Here is a 19729-nt window from a genome sequence, read left to right on the forward strand (position 1 = left end):
GTAAGGAAAGCTCAGGTCTCGGCTACGTTCTCTAATCCTGTTGTCAAGGCAAATGGCATGTGAAATCAGAGTCTCTAGTTCACTGGGGCAACCTATAGAGGCCAGACCATCTTTAATGGGGTCAGATAGACCATGGTGGAAAGCTGAAACCAGGGCAGTGTCATTCCATCCACTGACTGCTGCGAGTGCACGAAACGAGATGGCATAGTCTGCGACACAACCTCTTCCCTGCTGGATAGACATGAGTTTCTTGGCTGCATCTTGGCTGATGTCTGATTGATCGAAACTAGACTTCGAGACTTCTTGAAATCTGAACACTCAGGTCCCTGTCTCTGCCAGATGGCTGTTGCCCAAGCTCGTGCCTTATCAGCCAACAAAGTTACTACATATGCGATCTTGCTGCGGTCAGAAGTGTAGGTGGTAGGCTGGAGCGCAAAGGTGAGTTGACACTGGGTAAGGAACTCAAGGCACTCACCGTGCTTGCCATCATACCTCTGTGGTGCAGGAAGGCGGGGTTCATGAGGTGTAAGAGGATGCATGGCAGGAGGCACTGGAGCTGGAGCTGGAGCAGATGGGTGAACAGGAGGAGGGGATGGAGGTAGAGGAGTCAGCTGTACAAGGGCATTCCCAATTTGTTGTAGCAGTTAATCGTGGCGAGCAAGGGTTTCTTGTTGTCTTATCAATGCTTGTCTGTGAGTATCCATGGTAGCTCCATAGCTTGTTAAAGCAGCCATTATGTTTTGAACCTCTGCTGGGTTACAAGCCAAAGAAGCCTCTGCTGAGTCAGTCATGTCTAAGTCTTTCTGTTCGATTGGGTTGGGACTGGAACCCTGGCTACTGGTCTAATCCAGTGAACACCCACTAGGCAAAATAGAGAAATAACTCAAGTGCAGAGGGCCGACAACAAGGATCAAGTTCAAAAAAGTTTAATTGGCAAAGTCCAGGAAAATCCACAACTTGCAATGAAGATACGTCAAGTCAAGGCAATCAAGTGTCCAAAAAGAGAAAGTAAAATCCAAACGCTCAGAAGATACAAAAGTTCCAAACAAACATCTTCCAGCGGCAAGTTCCAGGATAAAGTTTCACAAAAGTGGTCTCAAAAGATCCAAAGTTTTACAAACGCAAAGTTCCAAGCAAACAAAAAGTAATTCCAAAGTCTTTTCCCAATAGGTACACGAGTGATTCACCCTCAAACAGCACAAAGACTCAGTGACAAGAACAAAACACAGGGTAGAATAAATACCCAAGGTAATTGATCACATGACCACCACAGAATTGGAAATTAAGAATTAGAGGGAAAGTTAACCAAAAACAGGTGGGGCACAAATCACATGACCATCAAAACAAAGAAGCACATGGCAGTCAAAACAAACACAAATAATCTAGCTGTCAAAACAAACATGGCAAGGATGCAAGAGCGACCCCCTAGTGGCCAAGATAGTCACAAAACCTAACAACATGTTCAAAACGTCACAAAATTTGAAGAGTGAGATCATTATGACACCCTCTGAATGCATGGCAAGTTTATTGTATGGTCCCTCATGAATGGAATTCCACTAAATTAATATGTATGTATATTTAGTGACTGTTCACTACGCATGCACACACACACACACTCATAAACACATGCAAACACACATAAAGATACTTGCAGGCACACACACGCGCACACATACACACACACATGCACGCACATAAACACACACACACACACACAAACACAGTCACACACTCACACAAGCACAGACATATACACACACACGCACACACACACATAAACACACACATGCGTCATCACACACACATTAGACATGCACGCATACTAGGGCCGATAACGATAACCGATATTTATTGGTTTGTTGTGGCCGATACCGATACGATAACCGATAATATTACTCTTGAAAAAAAATTGTGAAAAGTGATTTGGGGAAAGCATTTAATAAGCATAATTTTATTAACTATTAAACAGTAATTTTACCTACCACCAAATGATGGACAGAACTCATAATAGTCCTCAATAGTACAGCAGTGAACAAAATAGCAGTAGCCTAGCCCTATGTGTGGCTCCTTTAAGTGAACCTGACGTCAGTTAATTGGGAGTGAGTGGCTAGCGACAGTGTATGAATCGTTTCCATTTAGGAGTAAACGCTCATAAACGGCTTGGCTGGGAATAAGCTATAACGACCAATTCAGAGTTTGTGAGACAACTTATGTTTAGTTTCAACTGCGGGTAACTGAATAAAGCTGCAACTCCTCAGACTGTATCTTATGTCCGTCTACTCTGTTGCGCACAACCCGCTGCAGCAGAAATTAAAGGGGTTAGCCCCGAACGTAATGCAAATACTAAAATACAACTTAGAACTAGGCCTACTTATGTACTCGTCCCACCGACCGGTTTGTTTATTTGTTTCAACCGACTAGCGCGGTAAAGTGCAAACACACCAGCACAAGACGGCTCTAGGGTTGAGCTCCGCTCTGCTAAGGTTCAACGGCGGATCATTCACAAGAGGATTTTGGGATGCACAGATTCAACGCAGATCCACAGTTGTTGTTAGAATGGTGAAATACATTCATACCGTTGACATTATATTGAGGAAGAAGTATAGCCAACCAAGCTGAAGTAGCTCAGTGTAGCCAGATGGGCCTTACATATGTCCAGTCCGGAAATTAGGGCTTTAAAAAATATCGGCGCAAATTATCAGCCGAAATTCTGTTATCGATAATAATATTTTCATTTTTTCACTTATCGGCCAATAATATATCAGCCGCCGATATATATTGTGCATCCCTAGTGCACACCCACACAAGCAAGCACATGCACACACATAAACACACACACACAAACACAGTCACACACTCACACAAGCACAGACATATACACACAAATACACACACACACACACACACACACACACGCACACACGCACACACACGCAAGCATGCACACACACACACACACATAAACACACACACTCGTCATCACACACACATTAGATATGCACGCATACCCACACAAGCAAGCACATGCACACACACAGGCATGCACGCACGCACAAATACAAACACATGCACACACGCATGCACAAATGCACACACATGCACACACACGCACGCACACACACACACACACACACACACACACACACACACACACACACACACACACACACACACATAAACACACCCACAAACACACACACACACATAAAAACACACACATGCAGGCAAGCAGGCACATGTGCGCACGCACACACACACACTCACAATTGAACACACACACACACACACACACACAGAAGCACACATATACACAAAAGCAAACACACACATGCACACTCATTTACATACACAAAAGTTGCAAGAGTAGGAGATGGAGACAAATTGACAAGCGTGATTTATTTTTGTGGAGAGAATGTGCAGGACTGAGCGGCGGTCATATTTTGCACCGCTTTGCAGTACATCTAGTTTTACTACTGTTGGTCTAACAAATTAAATGGCACCATTCAAGTTTGCCACCTTGACTGTTACCGCTATCTGGTCTGGGCCATGGACTATGCTGTTATTATGTCTGATTTGTGAAATTTAAATGTTCTCTCTTTTTTACCATACAGTGAGAAAGATTCAGGTGGTGAAGGGTTTTGCAAAGGAAACAAAGGTTACTGAAGAAGAATCCACAACATTTGAGGTTGAACTGAGTCAAATTGTAGAAGAAGGCACCTGGATGAAAGATGGCAAGAAATTAAAAGCAGGAACAAACTGTGTCACTACAAGACATGGCAAAAAACATTCCTTGACATTATCCAAGTTAATAACAGAGGATGCTGGGATGATTGTCTTCCAAGCAGAAGGTGTCCATGTTTCTGGCAAGCTGATCATCACAGGTGCCTCAATGCTTCTCCTGGCATAATATATATACAATTTATATAAAAATTGTCTCACAAATTAAAGTGACATATTCATAGACAGCAAGTTCAAAACTGAGGTGTAGGCACAATATTGGAGGCCAGGGGGATAAGATAATTACAATGGCATGTAGGGAGGCAAAAAGACCAATGTCTGTATGCCATTTTTGCCATCTGCAGATATGAACATTTGCTGATATTTCTGACAGATAACTGCGAGAAAAAGGGTGTATCCCAGACTCAAATTCCACAGTATTCTCCCTTGCACACAACACATACATTTAGATACACATAGATACGTATCTGGGAGTATACTGACCTGTTACACAATCCCAGATACGGCTGATTACGTACCAAACTTGGGGTCCCTGCATGTCCCAGCCATATTCTGAATTGTGTAACAGGAGCTATTAGTTGCCATGATGAATAATCCCTGGGGGTGCTTGCACACCTTGGTCTACATAGCCTTCTTTGATTGGTTGAAAAATCACAGTTTCTTCTCCTTCTTTAAACCCACTCCCCATTGGACTCTTTTTCAGACATCATTTTGATGATTATGAGAAAGAAGGTTATTGTTTTTATTATACCTAGTACTACTACTATTAGTAGTACTGCTTACTACTTACTACTAGTCTACTATTGTTATATTGATGGACAAGGAGAAATTAATCACACCAATATTTTTATTAGGCAAAAAAAATAAATTAGTAGCCTGACGAGCCAGACCCACATCAAGATGTAGGGTCTGGAGAATTAACCATTCGCATTGCTCAGTCCGAGGGGCGGGATAATCGGTTGTCTTTCAAATTCCCTCTGCACGCAATAGAATGGCGCTACAACTCATGAGTCTCATGCGTTTTCCCACCAGTGGAGCTAGTTGGCTAGTTCAAACTTTTGCCAACAAAAAAAGCTTGTGTCACGCTGTTCGCCAACAGCAACATCCATCTTCTTTGTTTTCAAGTAGCAGGGAATTCAAGCCAAACCGTTGCAACTCCGCCATCAATCATTATGTTAAGCCCGCCTACCGACTCTATACACGATGTGATGTGATTGTCGAAGTTTCATTTTTCCAGCTCGCAAGCCAACGTAGAGTTGCTAGACTACCCTGGAAGCAAATTACATTTGCTGCCGCTAGGGTGCGTTTAGATTTCTAGGCTAATAAATTAGATAAATTATTAGACAACAAAATTCAATATACACCAATTTACTTTTACACATACTATTTAATCATGTTTAATGCTAGATTAACATGAAGGCGTAAGTCATCTGAAAACAAACGCTTTTTTTTTTCAAAAGGGTATTGTAATCAGAATCAGAATCAGTGTTATTGTTCAGATTTGCACAAGCAAACAAGGAAATTGACTCGGGTTAATCTTTGCTCTCAAAGTACAACACTCACTTAAAATATAAGAATGAAAAAAAAAATTATAAAAGATAAAAGAATAAAAATAGAACGGTAAGAATATAATGAAGAGCAGTAGAATATGATTATAAGTACAGTATGTACATTTGCAAATAATTAGAACACTATGGGTGGGATAAGGTAGTGCAATAGTTCGGGGGGCTGGGGATGTCCGCCTCTTTGTTGTCCCTTTGTCCCTGTCAAGCTTGCCATGGTCGTGGACATACAACAGGCACAGGCAAGATACAATATACAATTGAAGAGAGGGTAGGAATAGTGCAATATTGTAGTATATACTGAGATTTAAATATAAATATAGTGCAAGGCAGTTCAGTGCAATGATAATGTATTAATAACAATATTGTAATTGTAAGATTGAAGTATAAGGTACATGAGATAGATGCAGTGTTGCCAATTTAGCGACTTTGTCGCTAGATGTAGCGGCTTTTGGCCGTCTCTGGCGACTGAAAAGCTTATCTAGCAACTGACAACAAATCTGGCGACTTTTTCGTGTGTCTGGCGACTTTTTTTTCTCTTCACGTTATGCCTGCAGCAGCACAAAGCGTGAGAAAAAACTTCTCGCAACGATGGCAAACTCTGTTTCATTGTTGAACCGTCAGAAAATCTCCCCTCTCATGCCTGTTTTGTGATTTACATCGCGAATTTGACCAAAGTGTTGCCCCATATAATAAAAGGAATGATTCATTGGAAGGTGCAGCAACTTCGGGTGAAATTACAACCTGAGAGTCAACGAGACGAGAGCAATGACATGATGACATGGAAACAGAGACACGCCAGCATTGTTCGACAAGCATTGAACAAAGGAAAGTAGGCTACAACTTTATTTAGAAGCAAAGCAGATAGTTCAAAATCGAACATACATGTTAGAAAAACCTATAGCATTCGTTTAGGCTATGTAGCTTCAATGTTGTCAATGCAGGTTGATGCAGGACTGTCAGAGTTAAAAAAAAATTCTGTCGGTCTGTCCAAGTGACATTTAAGCCTATATTATGTAGCCTAAATATATCCAAAATATAGCCATTGCCATAAGGGTAAATTGTGTGTAGGCTACAGTAGGCCTACCCTATTGTGAAGACTTCAAGCAGTGCAAAGCAGATGCAGCAGTTGAATAGGTTGGAAATTACTGCTTTTCAGCCATCTGATGCTTATTGTAGGCTGTGACAAGATACAGAAAGTGTATCAATTAATATACAAGTATATTAAATTAAATAAATGTAAATTAGGCTCTTAAAGTTGCCTATATGAGTAGGAGAAAAGCAAAAGGGAGAATTAAAGGGCCATCACCGTTTTTTTTTGGGGGGCACGAAGTTATTAATATGCAAATTAACGTGTGACGTCATCTAGCGACATTTTAGCGACTTTTGGAGCTGGCTTTAGCTACCTGCCATTTGAAATAGTTGGCAACACTGGGTAGATGAGTAGAACAGTGTTGATTGACTTTGTTCAGTGTAAGGGTGGGGGCTATTTCTGAGCTTTCAACAGAGTGACTGCTTGGGGAAAGAAGCTGTCTTTGTGTTGGCTGGTTTTGGCGAACAGTGCCCTGCATCGCCTACCAGAGGGAAGGAGGTTGAACAGTTTGTGACCAGGAGGAGAGGGGTCTGCAGAGATTTTTGCTGCCCTTTTCCTGACCCTGTACCAGTACAGGCCCTGGATGGAGGGAAGGTCAGCTCCAATGATCCTCTCTGCAGCCCTAATTGTCCATTGCAATAAAAAACAAGCAAATTTATCTGCCAAATGGATTAAGGAAATACATCTTAAAATGTAAGATTTAAGACAATTTATCTTAAATCTTACATCTCATCTTAAGTTAAGGTACATTTTCTTAATCCATTGCTTGTTTTTATGTCTTAATTTAAGAAGATTTGGACTTATTTTAAGTCAAGTAATCTTACAAGAAAGCTCAAAGTAAGCATCTTTATACTAAAAACAATACTAACTAGATTTTGTATCTTAATATAAGATTATAACACTTGGTAAGAAATTACTTTTTGCAGTGTAGTAGAGCTGTAATCGGGCCTTAAAAGTTAGGCCCAACAAGGCCCGAGCCCGACAAGTACATTTTGGTTGACAGCTTTTTAAAATCCAAAACCCGTTTACAACCCAACATTATTCAAATTTGTGCACACACAGCTCTTTTGCCTTTTGTCAAGAATGAGTCATTTATATATTTATTCATGACTAACGTACATGTAGGCTATAGGCCACTTGGAAGTTGGTTCAAAGAAATAAAATAAGTCCTCTATTTCACTACAACCTCTGCTGAAATTAGAAATCGTTAGAAATCTGGGCGTAATCCTGGATCCTACTCTCTCTTTCGAGTCACATATCAAAAATATCACCAGAACGTCTTTCTTCCATCTCAAAAGCATCTCCAAACTCCGCCCCTCCCTCAACTCATCTGCAGTAGAAACGCTTATACATGCATTCATTACATCTAGGCTTGACTACTGCAATGCTCTACTTTACGGCATCCCAGCAATAATCCTAAATAGGCTACAGTATGTCCAAAATTCTGCTGCAAGGCTACTCACCAGGCCCTGGGATCACATTACTCCAATCCTCCAGCAGTTGCATTGGCTTCCTGTCCACTACAACATTCATTACAAAATCCTTCTCCTTGTTTATAAATCCCTTCATAATCTGGTCCCATCCTACCTATCATACCTCCTCACCCCATACCTGCAATCCCGCACCCTTCGCTCTACAGATACATGTCTTCTAGTAGTCCCCACATCTCAGCTTCTTTCCATGGGTAACAGGGCCTTCAGTGTGGCAGGCCCTAAGCTGTGGAATGCCCTGCCGCTTGTGATGCGCCAAAGCAATTGTATACGTATATATGTATATCCACTTTTAAATCTCAGTTAAAAACTCATCTTTTTAGCTTAGCTTTCCTCTCAGCCCCCTGATTTCTACTTGCACTGCCTCTTTTATTTTATTTTCCCTGTTTTTCTTATCTTATCTGTCTTTTTCTCTACACTTCACTTTGTACAGTGTCCTTGGGTACCTTGAAAGGCACTTTTGTAATTTATTATTATTATTAACATCGTAACATCTCAGCACTCTAAAGTTTACGGGAACCCTCCCATGCGCAGCCCCGACATTAATTAGTTCTTGTGCCAGCTCTTCAAACCCCTCACCATTTACAATATTAAAAGGCCTATTGTCTTTACAGCAAAAGCTCACACACTTCTCCATCCTTTGTTTCACCTTTGCAGGGATGGGTTTTGATGCTGTAACAAATGTGATTGTAGGTTGATCCTGGGCACTGGCAGGTGTTGAACAGCTTTGATCAACATGCCTTATTAGCGACGGATTCCCTGTCACATCTTTTGAATTTCACCTAACCCACTGGCTCATTATTCTTATTATACATATGGTCAAAACTTTTCCACACCTCAGACTTTGCTTTCTTTGCCAGTGCGACCAAAATATAATCGCCAGAGGCCAGCCTCCGTTTCACCTCCTCAGCATCCATTTTCTCATCTTTCTCGCGTTAATCGAAACGCATCACCTGACCGCTCATTTACAGTGCAAGTCGGAGCGCAAGCCCGAGCCCTTGTAAAATTATATAAATTAAGACAGAACCCGTCGGAACCCCCCGGGTTCAGGCAAAAATCTCCAGCTCTATTACATAGTCCTGCTTTATTCGGACAATTGCCGATGTTAGCAAGTCTGTGTGACACAGTTTTGCGGAAAACGGAATACCTCTAGCACTCAGTAGTACAGACTGCCTTTTACTTTGTCAGAATACTCCCGGATATACCACTTTTCATACAGTGTAAATCGGCACAAACTATTAGGGTTTCATTGGAAGCATTTTAATTGAAAATGTCATATGCCATATTACATATTTTACATCTACACCAAGTTGAAATTATTTCTTATTCACCATGAGTGAATGTATAGATTTCTTAAAGTATACATTTAGAGTAGGGATATCTGCAACATATGTCATCACAATAAGAGTAATAAATAAGAGGGATTGTCAAAGTTTTTTTTTTTTTCCCCCGTCATCTACTTCCTGAATTTTTGGTCAACGATACCCGGGACACCGAACCACCGGGGCACATGAAATTTGGTGGGTATGTAGCTCCACTAGACTTTTACGGAAAAATTTAGTTTTGTCCCCGGGGGCCACTCCCCGTGCTGGGCCCCGAACCGCAAAAAAAGCAGTTTTTCCTAAATAACTACCTGAACAGTGGCACTGAGGATGAAGAATCTTTTATGGTATGTTGGTCTCAAGGGCCCACATCAACCTGGCCCATAATCACTCATTTGTGATTTGCACCCCCCCGGTAAAAAATGAAAATGCAATATTATTCTGCTTTAATCGCCCCTAACTTCAGTTAAGATGTTCAGAACTGCACCAAATTGTATGTGTATGATTGACCTGGCATTCTCTGGGGGTATGCCAAGTTTCATCCATGGGGGGGTCTAAAAAAAATTAGGTTATGTGTACATTTAGTGACTGTACACTCATTGGCCTGTACATGGCGGTGCACACATATACACATGCACACACACACAGGCACCCACATACTATCGGTATTAGAACGGCCGATACATAATTACAAATTCAGTAGGATTAAAAGAAAGCCAAAATAAATATTCGTCATCATTGCTGCATTTCCAGTATTGCCGATAAGTAGTCGTTTGTCCACTAGATGGCGCATCGTTGCAGTGAGACGTAATTTTGTTGTAAGTGGGTTGGAAAAACAATGGACGCTTCCTACAAGGACTGTAGTTTACCGCAGAGAACGTCTAATAAGGATAGGACGACATGAAATGTAATTCCCATTTATCTTGAAGCCGAAATAAATCTGAGGATGTTTATCGGACATGCTTGGTTTTTACTGCAGGTACGTTAATCTTATAGAATATCAATAAGGACCTAGGTAATGTTACCGTTAGCGTTGGTTGAGTGATGGAGGCCAATTTGATTGATTGCATTTGTAGAAAACTATAAATGCGGTTATACCAAGCAAATTGATAGCAGCACTGTAATTGTATCTTTCGACTGTCATTTGTTGCACGTGCTACAAAAATCATTCTGTGCAATGGAAGATTTACCAACGTTACATCGGTCTGATACAGTTTTGCCTATACATGCGTGAGACTGAGGCGCCTGTTTATTTTGTTTTAAGTCGTGCAGGGTGTGAGAGGGGAATCGATGTGCTTTGATTCCAGCTTGGTAGTTGTAGTCTGTGAAATTAAAAAGCACGTGTGTGTGAAGTATCCAAACAATGACACCTTCATTTCATTATGGCTGCTTTAGCAACATACCTTAAGCTACTGTGTAGTGGGTCCCATTTAGAAGTGGCTACTTCATTCGCGCTTTCCTTGACTCATGGAGCTGCGTGAATTTTATTACAACTTTTCGCCACTATATGGCAGTTTAAGTCCGCTTGATACTGTAAGGTGTAAGCCATCGGTTTCCAAAGGAGATTTTATTTGTGTCGCCAGCATAGCCTATTGACAATTTATGTTGTAAATAGGCCTACCTTATAAGCCTACCTGTAGCTTAGGGAAGCTAACAGCTTTCTATTAGGATCTAGTTTGTTAGTTACAGTTTTGTCATAACTATAGCCAGAGCGTGGATATCTCAATCGGAAAATTAAACAATATCGGGTGCCTATGGACTAGGCTGGGTGAACCCAGCCTGATCTGCCCGCTATTTATTTTTTATATTTGGACATGTCAGTTATTTGCACCACTGGTTAGATGTAAAACAGCATTTCGTTTCAGACTACTGTTACTTAATTTGTGCATTAACAATAACGTTTCAGACTACTGTTACTTAATTTGTGCATTGACAATAAAGTATTACATGAACTAAAGATGACTAAAATCTTACATAGAAGAAGAAACATTCACAAAAAATCCATCCATCCAAAAATGACCTTTGTTTTTGATAGCTGTTGAAAACGGCATGGAACTGACAGAGATGTTTTTGTTTATAAATAAATAAATAACATTATGCTGATACCTTTTGCTTTTCCCAAATACAATGTAGCCTACAGGTGTAAGTGACCTTTCATCAATCCAGTTGCAATGGATGAACTGTGATGAACTGCCCTACTTGTGATTGTTTAGAGATTTTAAAGGTTTTATAACAATGCTACATCTTCTTTGGCTATTCTACAATCTATTCACCTTTTCAGCACCAGTAGGCTACTTTCTGTGCAGCCGCACACACACACTCAGGCATGCCAAACAAGCATACACAAAAGTTTCAAGAGTGGGGGATGGAGTAAAATATGGAGACAAATTGAAGTGTGATTTATTTTCGCGGAACGGATGTACAGGACTGAGCGGCGGTCATATTTTGTACCGCTATGCGGTACATCTAGTTTCCTATTGTGATACAGTGTTTAGAAGTATGGCCGTATCACACTTGTATATTACTGTAATTCACTGAACTCGTGAAGTTTACATGAATTGTCATGTTGCATCAGAGCTACAAAATAGTCATCTGACATACGTTCAGAGCATAGCAACATTGTAGCATATGGCTGGGGTGGCTTTTAGACCAGTTACATGGCAGTAGACTAAGTAAAATAGCAATTTTATAAAGATAAGGTTCAACAGAATCCTGGAATATGCTCGCTTGACAACCTTTGGCCATAGGAACCATCCATTTATAAATACCACCTCGAACGTGCATTATTATCTGTTAACAAAATGCCTTGTTGTCCATTATCCCTTACTTGTAGCAGCAACATGAGTTTGAAGCCTTTATTTTAATGTGAAAGAACTTCATTGTGTTGCTTTAAAGGAAATAAAAAAGATTGGCATCGACAATGAGTTTGAAAATATCAGCATATGGAATATTGACAGAAATCCAATATTGTGCATCCCTAATGGCATGGCCTTCCATCTATTTCCAAATTACAGTCATATTAAATTATATTTAATGTGTTCCTTGATGTGTGGTATTTTCACTGGGTTCAAATGCAATTTTCTTTTTTCTGTTCTGGGGTATTGAAATTGACAGAGCCTGCAGCTACAATTTCGCAACCACTCAAAGACAGTAAATGTCCTGAAAAGGAGAAGGTGACTTTTGAGTGTGAAGTGTCAAGAGCTAATGCAGATGTGAAGTGGTTTAAGGTATGGCACATTTGTGCATGCATATTTACTTGCCATGATATTTCCTAGAGTGAATGCTGAGTGCTGTGTATTTTAATTAGATGAATTTGAGTAAACTATGTTCCCTCAGAATGACATGGAGCTAAAACCAGGGAAGGATATTGCCATTCGGTCCCAGGGTTGCAAGCGTATCCTTCTCATCCACAAATGTACTTATGAGGACCAGGGGGAGTACTTATGCCGCACAGCTGATGATAACACAGCAGCAACGCTGACTGTGCATGGTACAATATTGTTTTGGTTTTTCTCCATCACCTGTATTGACTACTATTACCATTACTATACTGGGGTGCGTTTCCCAAAAGCATAGTTGCTAACCTGTTAGTTAGTAACTTAGTTAGCAACTATGCTTTTGGGAAACGCACCCCTGAATATTATTTGCAGAGAACTACAGCATAGTTATACACTTGAACATCCATGGAACTGTCTAATTTGTCAATTTTGAAAAAATCTTTATCCCCACAGCTCGAGATATCAAAATTGTGAAGCCCCTGGAGGATATAGAGGTTATAGAGAAGGAAAGTGCTTCATTTGTCTGTGAGATCTCCCATGACGAGGTAGAAGGAAAGTGGCACAAAGATGGTGCCCTGTTAAAATCAAGAGACAACATAAAGATTAGACAGGAAGGTAAGTTTGGTTTAGAGAGAATACGAATACCTTTAATGTACCTGTGTTATAGTTATGCCTTCAACAGCTGTGCATGTGAGTTTGTGCAGAGTGACATACGTTTACTCATTTCTTTAAACATATTCTCAACAGGAAAGACTTTTGTTCTTCTGTTCAAATCTGTGACAATAGAGGATGCTTCAGAGATTAAATTCTCTGCTGAAAATGCTTCATCGACGGCCAAACTCCGTATAAAAGGTAATCCAGAACGTAATATTGTAGGCGTTGCTAATATTTTGTAATTATGGTTGATTTGAAGAGACATTAAACGTAATTAACATAGCATTCTTAATATGACAAAATGTTGCATTGTAATGTGTTAACATTTCATGTGAGAACTGTTGAACATGTCTTAGCATGTCAAAGTATTTGCATGAGCTTTTGCTGTTTGCCTCTGTTATGCATGCTTACCTCCGTGCCAGTTCTGAAATGTCTCAAAAGATCTCAATAGAGGCAGTCAATCTTGAAAATCCTGAAAGGCATAAGTCAGCTTGCCAGGCCACCAGTGACAGCCATACTTTTAGCTTTTTGAAGCAATCAGTGGTGTTATTATGAGGCCTTGTTGTCATTACAGAGCTGCCTGTCAAATTTGTGAAGAAACTCAGAGACAAAATTGCCATGTATAAACATCGTGGTCACCTAGAATGTCAAGTTTCTCGTGCCAGTGCAAAAGTTACATGGTACAAGAACAATAAAGAGCTGAAGTCCAACAAGAAGTATGAGATCTCCAGTGATGGTGTCTACCGGAAGCTTACCATCAATGATGTAGACTCGGGTGATGAGGACACCTACGTATGTGATGCCATCGATGACAAGACTTCCTGTCAATTACTGGTGGAGGGTATAATATGGAGCCATTCTTTATCATCTATGAGTGTTTGGATATATTTATGTGAAATAATTTGGATTATGATATTGGGATGGTAAACAGAAAGAAAACATTATATTAGACTAACAGCTTTGGATGTAAAAGGAACTTTTAATAAATACTATGAAATGTAGGTCTATTTTAGGAATCTCAACTCCATCAGATCATCAGTGGTTCTTAAATTGGTCTCAAATAGGTTATGATATTGCAGTCAACATTGTTCAGTGTTTGACTGCCGATTAACTATTATTCATTTATTTAATTATTTTATAGATTAAGGAATTATTAATCATTTTGCTGCTCCCATAAAATGTATTTCATTTGAACCCTCAAATATGACCCTGGATTATGAGCCACTGTTTTATGTTTATCATATTGTCTGATGTAGTTGAGGTCAGTATTAGACTCATTAGATGATTTCTTTTCCTCAGATGGCAGTTCAAGGCATTACCTTGAGCTTAAATTAAGCACTGGTTATAAACCTCATCCTTGAGTTTAAATGACAAATTCTAACCTTATGGATTTTCACAAAAATAGAACACTTTACTTACTTTTATTAATTTATGTATAGTTTGTAGTCACAGTCATTGTATGTCTTAGTTGTGGTGTTTTATACGACAGTTAGGTCATCATGTGTGGCAATATCTCAGGACATCTCCACTCGGGCATTTTACAGCTAGTAATCATTCTGCATATTGCATTGAATTATCCAACGCGAACATTCAATTCATTCAAAGCGAGAAAGCAGCGATAACATCACATTTGTGTGAGAAAATTGAGTAAAATAAAGAGCAGGTGAATGTTCAATTAAATATGAGACATATCAAGTCAGTAGGCTATACAAATTACTGTGGGGCAAATTCTCCCATGTGGGTAAGGGTGCATACAGTAATTTCCTGTGTATAAGCCACACAGTGTTTTATGCAAGTTAGAAGAAACAAAACCATATTAATGCCATATTAACTGTTCCTGTGTATTAACCTAGCTGAAGACATTTTGCTAAATCAATGTATAAGCCGTTGGGAAATTACGGTAAGTCAAAAAAGTGTGCAACTAAGGACCTTTCATCCTGCGCCTATTCTGCCCTTGACCTAAGTCTATTATTTACGCACCATGGAGGCAGTTATGGAGCTACTCCACGTGTCAAACTACAAACTAAAAGTTCCTTCTTCAAAGAGTTTTAAATTACGAATCTAAACACCTCAAGCACATCTTGACTCTTTATAAACAAACCTCAGAGCAAAAGTGACATTTCATTAAATCAATTCTTTGTTAGGCTATGTGATGACGCATCATTTTACTACAGGCTGTTCCCTATTCAGTTCATCTCGCTTACGTTTTCAAAATTAAAGACAGGTTTGTGTTCTTTCTGGATTTAGATGGCATTCAGAAGGTGATGAGAAATGAGAAAGTCCACGTTCCACGTTTTCATATTACCGGTAACTTAAATAAACGAGGTGGTGGATCTGGTTCTAAAAAAGGACTTAAGCACAAATGGGACAATTCAGCCCTATGTGCACAAGCACATATAGCCTCTCTCACTGAACTTGGCTCTTGAGTGGTGTTATGTTGCTTAGCAACAGAAAATACCAAGGCTAAGATTGGAATTATTTTTTCACTTTTACAATCATTTACAATCAACTTCCTTCTTAAGTCACAAATGAATTCCAAAGATCTGAATGAAACTGTCTGGATCATGGTTCAGAGTGGAAACAGATAGGACAGCAGTTAGAGAATGAAAGTTGCTTTTGTAAAAGGCAGGTTCATGCAGTGTTGTACCAAAGAAAGGAATGGAAGTTAAAACTAATGGAACAGTTCTCTTTAAAAAAAATTGAGATCTGATTACTTTGACAATCCAAAAGGTTGTTTTGCGTACTGTATCAGGTATTCTGGAATGTGTTTAAAAAGTATAGCACCAGTACAGTATTGATGATAGTCACCTTGACTGGGAAAAATATGGAAAAATAACCTTGAATATGAATGCTAAATGGAAGACGAAGAGGAAGGAAAGGTGAAGAGGATAAACAGTAATAACAAAGCAATAACAAAATAGTGTGCTAATGTATTGTCACATACTGTATGTATTATGACAATATATTGCACCAATGTGTTGTGCCAATGGCAATGTTACATACAGTAGTACAATACCAGGAATTCTGGGCATGTATCAGTATTGTCAGAGACACTGTTGTATCAGTGTAGCATAACAATGAGTTTGAAGCCATTATTTTAGGACAAAAGTACTACATTGTGTTGCTCTATAAGAAGGCATATTTGATAAGACAATCTCTGGAGAGACTGTGCCTCATCATAGGAATGTTGGTAGTAATAGAGAGAAGACCCAAATGTTAAAACTTGGGTAGATAGGTGGTCACCTATTTCCCTACATGACCACCTCCATTTATCATGAATACCACACATTGCAGATTGGCACAAGATATATTTTAGAGCCCAACACTGTAACTTAACAAAATTATGTGCATTTACACTCACAAAAATATTCCCAATTGCAGTCATTTTTGAACATGTTAAACAAATTGAGGATATCAATGTGTTTAAGTTCCGCTGAATCTTGAGTGGAGATTTAGTCAACAAAGGTAATTTTGTGTAAGGTTATCAATTGAAATTGCCATAATTTCAAGTTTAGGTATACATAGTATGCATTCAATGAACCCATTGTGGATAAGTGCTATGAGTGTTTCAAATTCATTAGCCAATTAGTCCTCAGATTCTCTCTTCTTTATATTTAAACCTTTACTGGGCTCTACGCTTTTCATGGGTTCCAGAGCAGGCCATCAGCATTGTGAAACAACTTTGCCCGGTGGAGGTCACAGAACCTTTTGCTGCTGTCTTTGAGGTGGAAATCAGTATGGAATCTGTGAAGTTGCCCAAATGGATACTCAGTGATGTGGTGCTCCAGGAGAGCACCGATGTTGAGATGGAAACAGAAGGGACCATGCATCGTCTCACCTTCAAAAAGACCAAAGCTTCAATGTCAGGTCCTCTTCAGTTCAGTATTGGCAAGAGCAAATCTGTGGCTCAGCTAACTGTTAAAGGTTTGCATTATTATTACTGTTTTAGCTTCTGAGGTCTTTGGGCAGGGCATGGGGGTTCTGTTTTTTGTGGAAAATTGTATTTTAAAAAAAAACTGTACTTGTATGACCTTTTCTTTTAGATATGAATGATTATTAATTATTATATCAAACTGAAAGACTAATATTTTTTGTAAAATGGCATGGTGGACCAAGTAGTTAAAATGTTTACTTGACTGCTGTACATTCCTTTTGGAAAGTTAAATAATCCATTGTGCCCTGTTCAATTAGAGCGACCCATAGAAGTGATGGAACCTGTCAAAAACATGATGGCCAAAGAAAAGACCTCTACCAACTTGAGCTGCAGGTTCTCTTCTCCACCCAAAGAGGTCAGGTGGTATAAAGATGAAACCCTCCTGGTTGCCTCACAAAAATATAGTATGAAGCAGGATGGTGGTAACGTACAGCTGACCATCAATAACCTTGCACCGGATGATACAGGGGAGTACTGTTGTCAAGGTGGAACCTGTGAAAGTAAAGCAACTATCACAGTAGAAGGTAAAAATCTATATACAGTATTATATAGCTCACAATAAAACACAGAATTGTTGTAAATTAACATGCGGCTTTGTTTATGTAGACCATAAATATGCTGGAGCTCCTTGTTAGCATATTATTACTATTGCTTTTATGATATTTTTTAAGTGCTAGGTTGAATTTCCTATTGTGATCTCTTTAGAACGTCTTTTTTCCCCAAAATATTTGTACACTTGTGAAGTAGTTCCAGTTTTTGGCTGCATTATGTAAGGGATAATGTATAGAACGCCGGTCATTATGGGGAAAATAAGTCCCGACAGTGCGAACCGGACCCCAGGCCGGGCCAGCGGAGGGGTCTTGTTTCGTCCTGAAGGGACTTATTTTCCCATAATGACCGGCGTTCTATACATTATCCCGCTTATTATACGGCTAAACGAAAAAATAAACTCCATGATATGTCTCTTTACACTTATTTGTTACCGTTTCGTCGTGGCTGTTGCTGAGAAACAAATAGTTCGCAACACACGCTGAACTTGAATCAAACATTCTTTAGCTGATCTCAGCTGATCAACCGTCTGCTTTCACTTTTGAATGAAGTTCCAATGGAAGAAGTGACCGGAATACTTGCGGAGTGATATGATCAGCAGCACAAAACGCGTTGCCATTGACAGCGGTAATTATATGTTTGCAGTGGTAATTACATGAATTTATTTTACCGTACAACGTTTGGAAATCCCATTCAATGGAGTCAATGGAGCGTTCTACTAGCATTGTGAAGAGCCGTATAATAAGCTTGTTAATAAATTCGCCCAACGCTTTTCGAAGTTTAAAGGGCCGTTCTGTAACTCCAGTCATTTCTTCAACTATTTCTCAGTTTTGTTCGCTACGAAGCTCCCCCTACATTGCAAAAAATATATAATAAAAATAATATAAGTGTTATTAATCTTATTTTAAGATAAAAAAAATCTATTTGGTATTATTCTTAGTATGAAGAGACTTACCTAGCACTCTCTCGAAAGATCATTTTGATTTAATTTAAGAAGACTTTGACTCACCGGTCTTATCCAGACAAATATAATGCACTGGCAGACGAATTTGCTTGTTTTTAGGACAAATTTGCTGAAAGCACTGGCAGACAAATTTGTTGGTTTTTAGGATGAGACTTCTTAAAAGAAGTTAAACTCTTCTTAAATTAAGTCAAATGATTTTACGAGAAAAACGCTAGGTAAGTCTCTTTATACTGAAAACAATGCCAACTAGATTTTTTAGATCTTAATATAAGATTAATAACATTTGGTTAGATTTTATGAGAGAAGCTGTTTTTGCAGTGTACAGCTTTGAGGTGCATATTTAACAACCGTCTCTTTGGTCTTTTCACTGGCTCTCCCATGATGAACATCTAAAAACTGAAGCCATCTTATAGCTAGCTGGCATTGCTATCCGGGTCTTGAGGGGGTGTGTGTATGTCCAGAGAATTTTAAGCATTTTGTGTTTCTCACTCGTTCTTGCTGCTCACAGGACTTCCTGATTCAGACATTTTGCCGGGACACTAGTGCAGATCTTGCAAGGCTGGTTTTCCACTAGGAGATGTTAGGGGGAGCAGGGAAAGCCACCATTCTCAGCTCAATTAACCATCACAATGATTTCTAAACTGTTTTATTAAATTGAAAATGTTGCATATGGGGGCCTTTAAATTAACTGTCACATTGCAACAGAGTAACCAATAAGGGATCTGACATATAACATATGACTGAGCTCAGTTACATTGCATTTGAAGTAAGTAAAACAGTGATATAACAAAGTTAGATGGAACTAATGACTGGGTTTTACAGTTTGTCCTTTAAAGCTACATTATGTAATTTCTAGGGTTAATTTTTGGGGGAAATTCTCCCATCTAGCGGTAAGACGATATATTACAAACTCCAGCTCCCCCCAACTCCAAGCGAGATTTACTAGCTACATAAGCCTAATGTCTTAGCTGACGTTACAAGACTTTATCACGTATTCCTTCTCGTAATGAGGTTATTTTAGAAAAATAATTGTAACTTGCATTTAACAATTTAGTATGTGAAACTATAGGTCATATACTTCATGTAAGAATAATGTCGTTATGGATTTGTGATTTTGGCTTATATTCAGCAAGCAACTTATCAGT

At 39.3% G+C, this 19729-nt stretch overlaps 1 protein-coding gene across 12 annotated transcripts in view; it reads left to right on the plus strand.

The window, feature by feature from the left end:
* obscnb (obscurin, cytoskeletal calmodulin and titin-interacting RhoGEF b) overlaps positions 1 to 19729 on the plus strand; it is a 191499-nt gene that overhangs the window by 60783 nt on the left and 110987 nt on the right. For 10 of the 12 annotated variants that reach the window (XM_048246060.1, XM_048246078.1, XM_048246143.1 and 7 more), the window contains 8 exons: positions 3612 to 3881; positions 12320 to 12432; positions 12542 to 12695; positions 12937 to 13098; positions 13231 to 13335; positions 13712 to 13978; positions 16792 to 17061; positions 17329 to 17595. In XM_048246060.1, the coding sequence (XP_048102017.1) occupies positions 3612 to 3881; positions 12320 to 12432; positions 12542 to 12695; positions 12937 to 13098; positions 13231 to 13335; positions 13712 to 13978; positions 16792 to 17061; positions 17329 to 17595 (1608 nt within the window). The remainder of the gene's footprint in view (positions 1 to 3611; positions 3882 to 12319; positions 12433 to 12541; positions 12696 to 12936; positions 13099 to 13230; positions 13336 to 13711; positions 13979 to 16791; positions 17062 to 17328; positions 17596 to 19729) is intronic. The other 2 variants (XM_048246096.1, XM_048246102.1) reach the window with 2 other exon arrangements.

The sequence above is a fragment of the Alosa alosa genome, chromosome 1 (assembly GCF_017589495.1).
Source record: "Alosa alosa isolate M-15738 ecotype Scorff River chromosome 1, AALO_Geno_1.1, whole genome shotgun sequence".
Lineage (NCBI taxonomy): Eukaryota > Metazoa > Chordata > Actinopteri > Clupeiformes > Clupeidae > Alosa > Alosa alosa.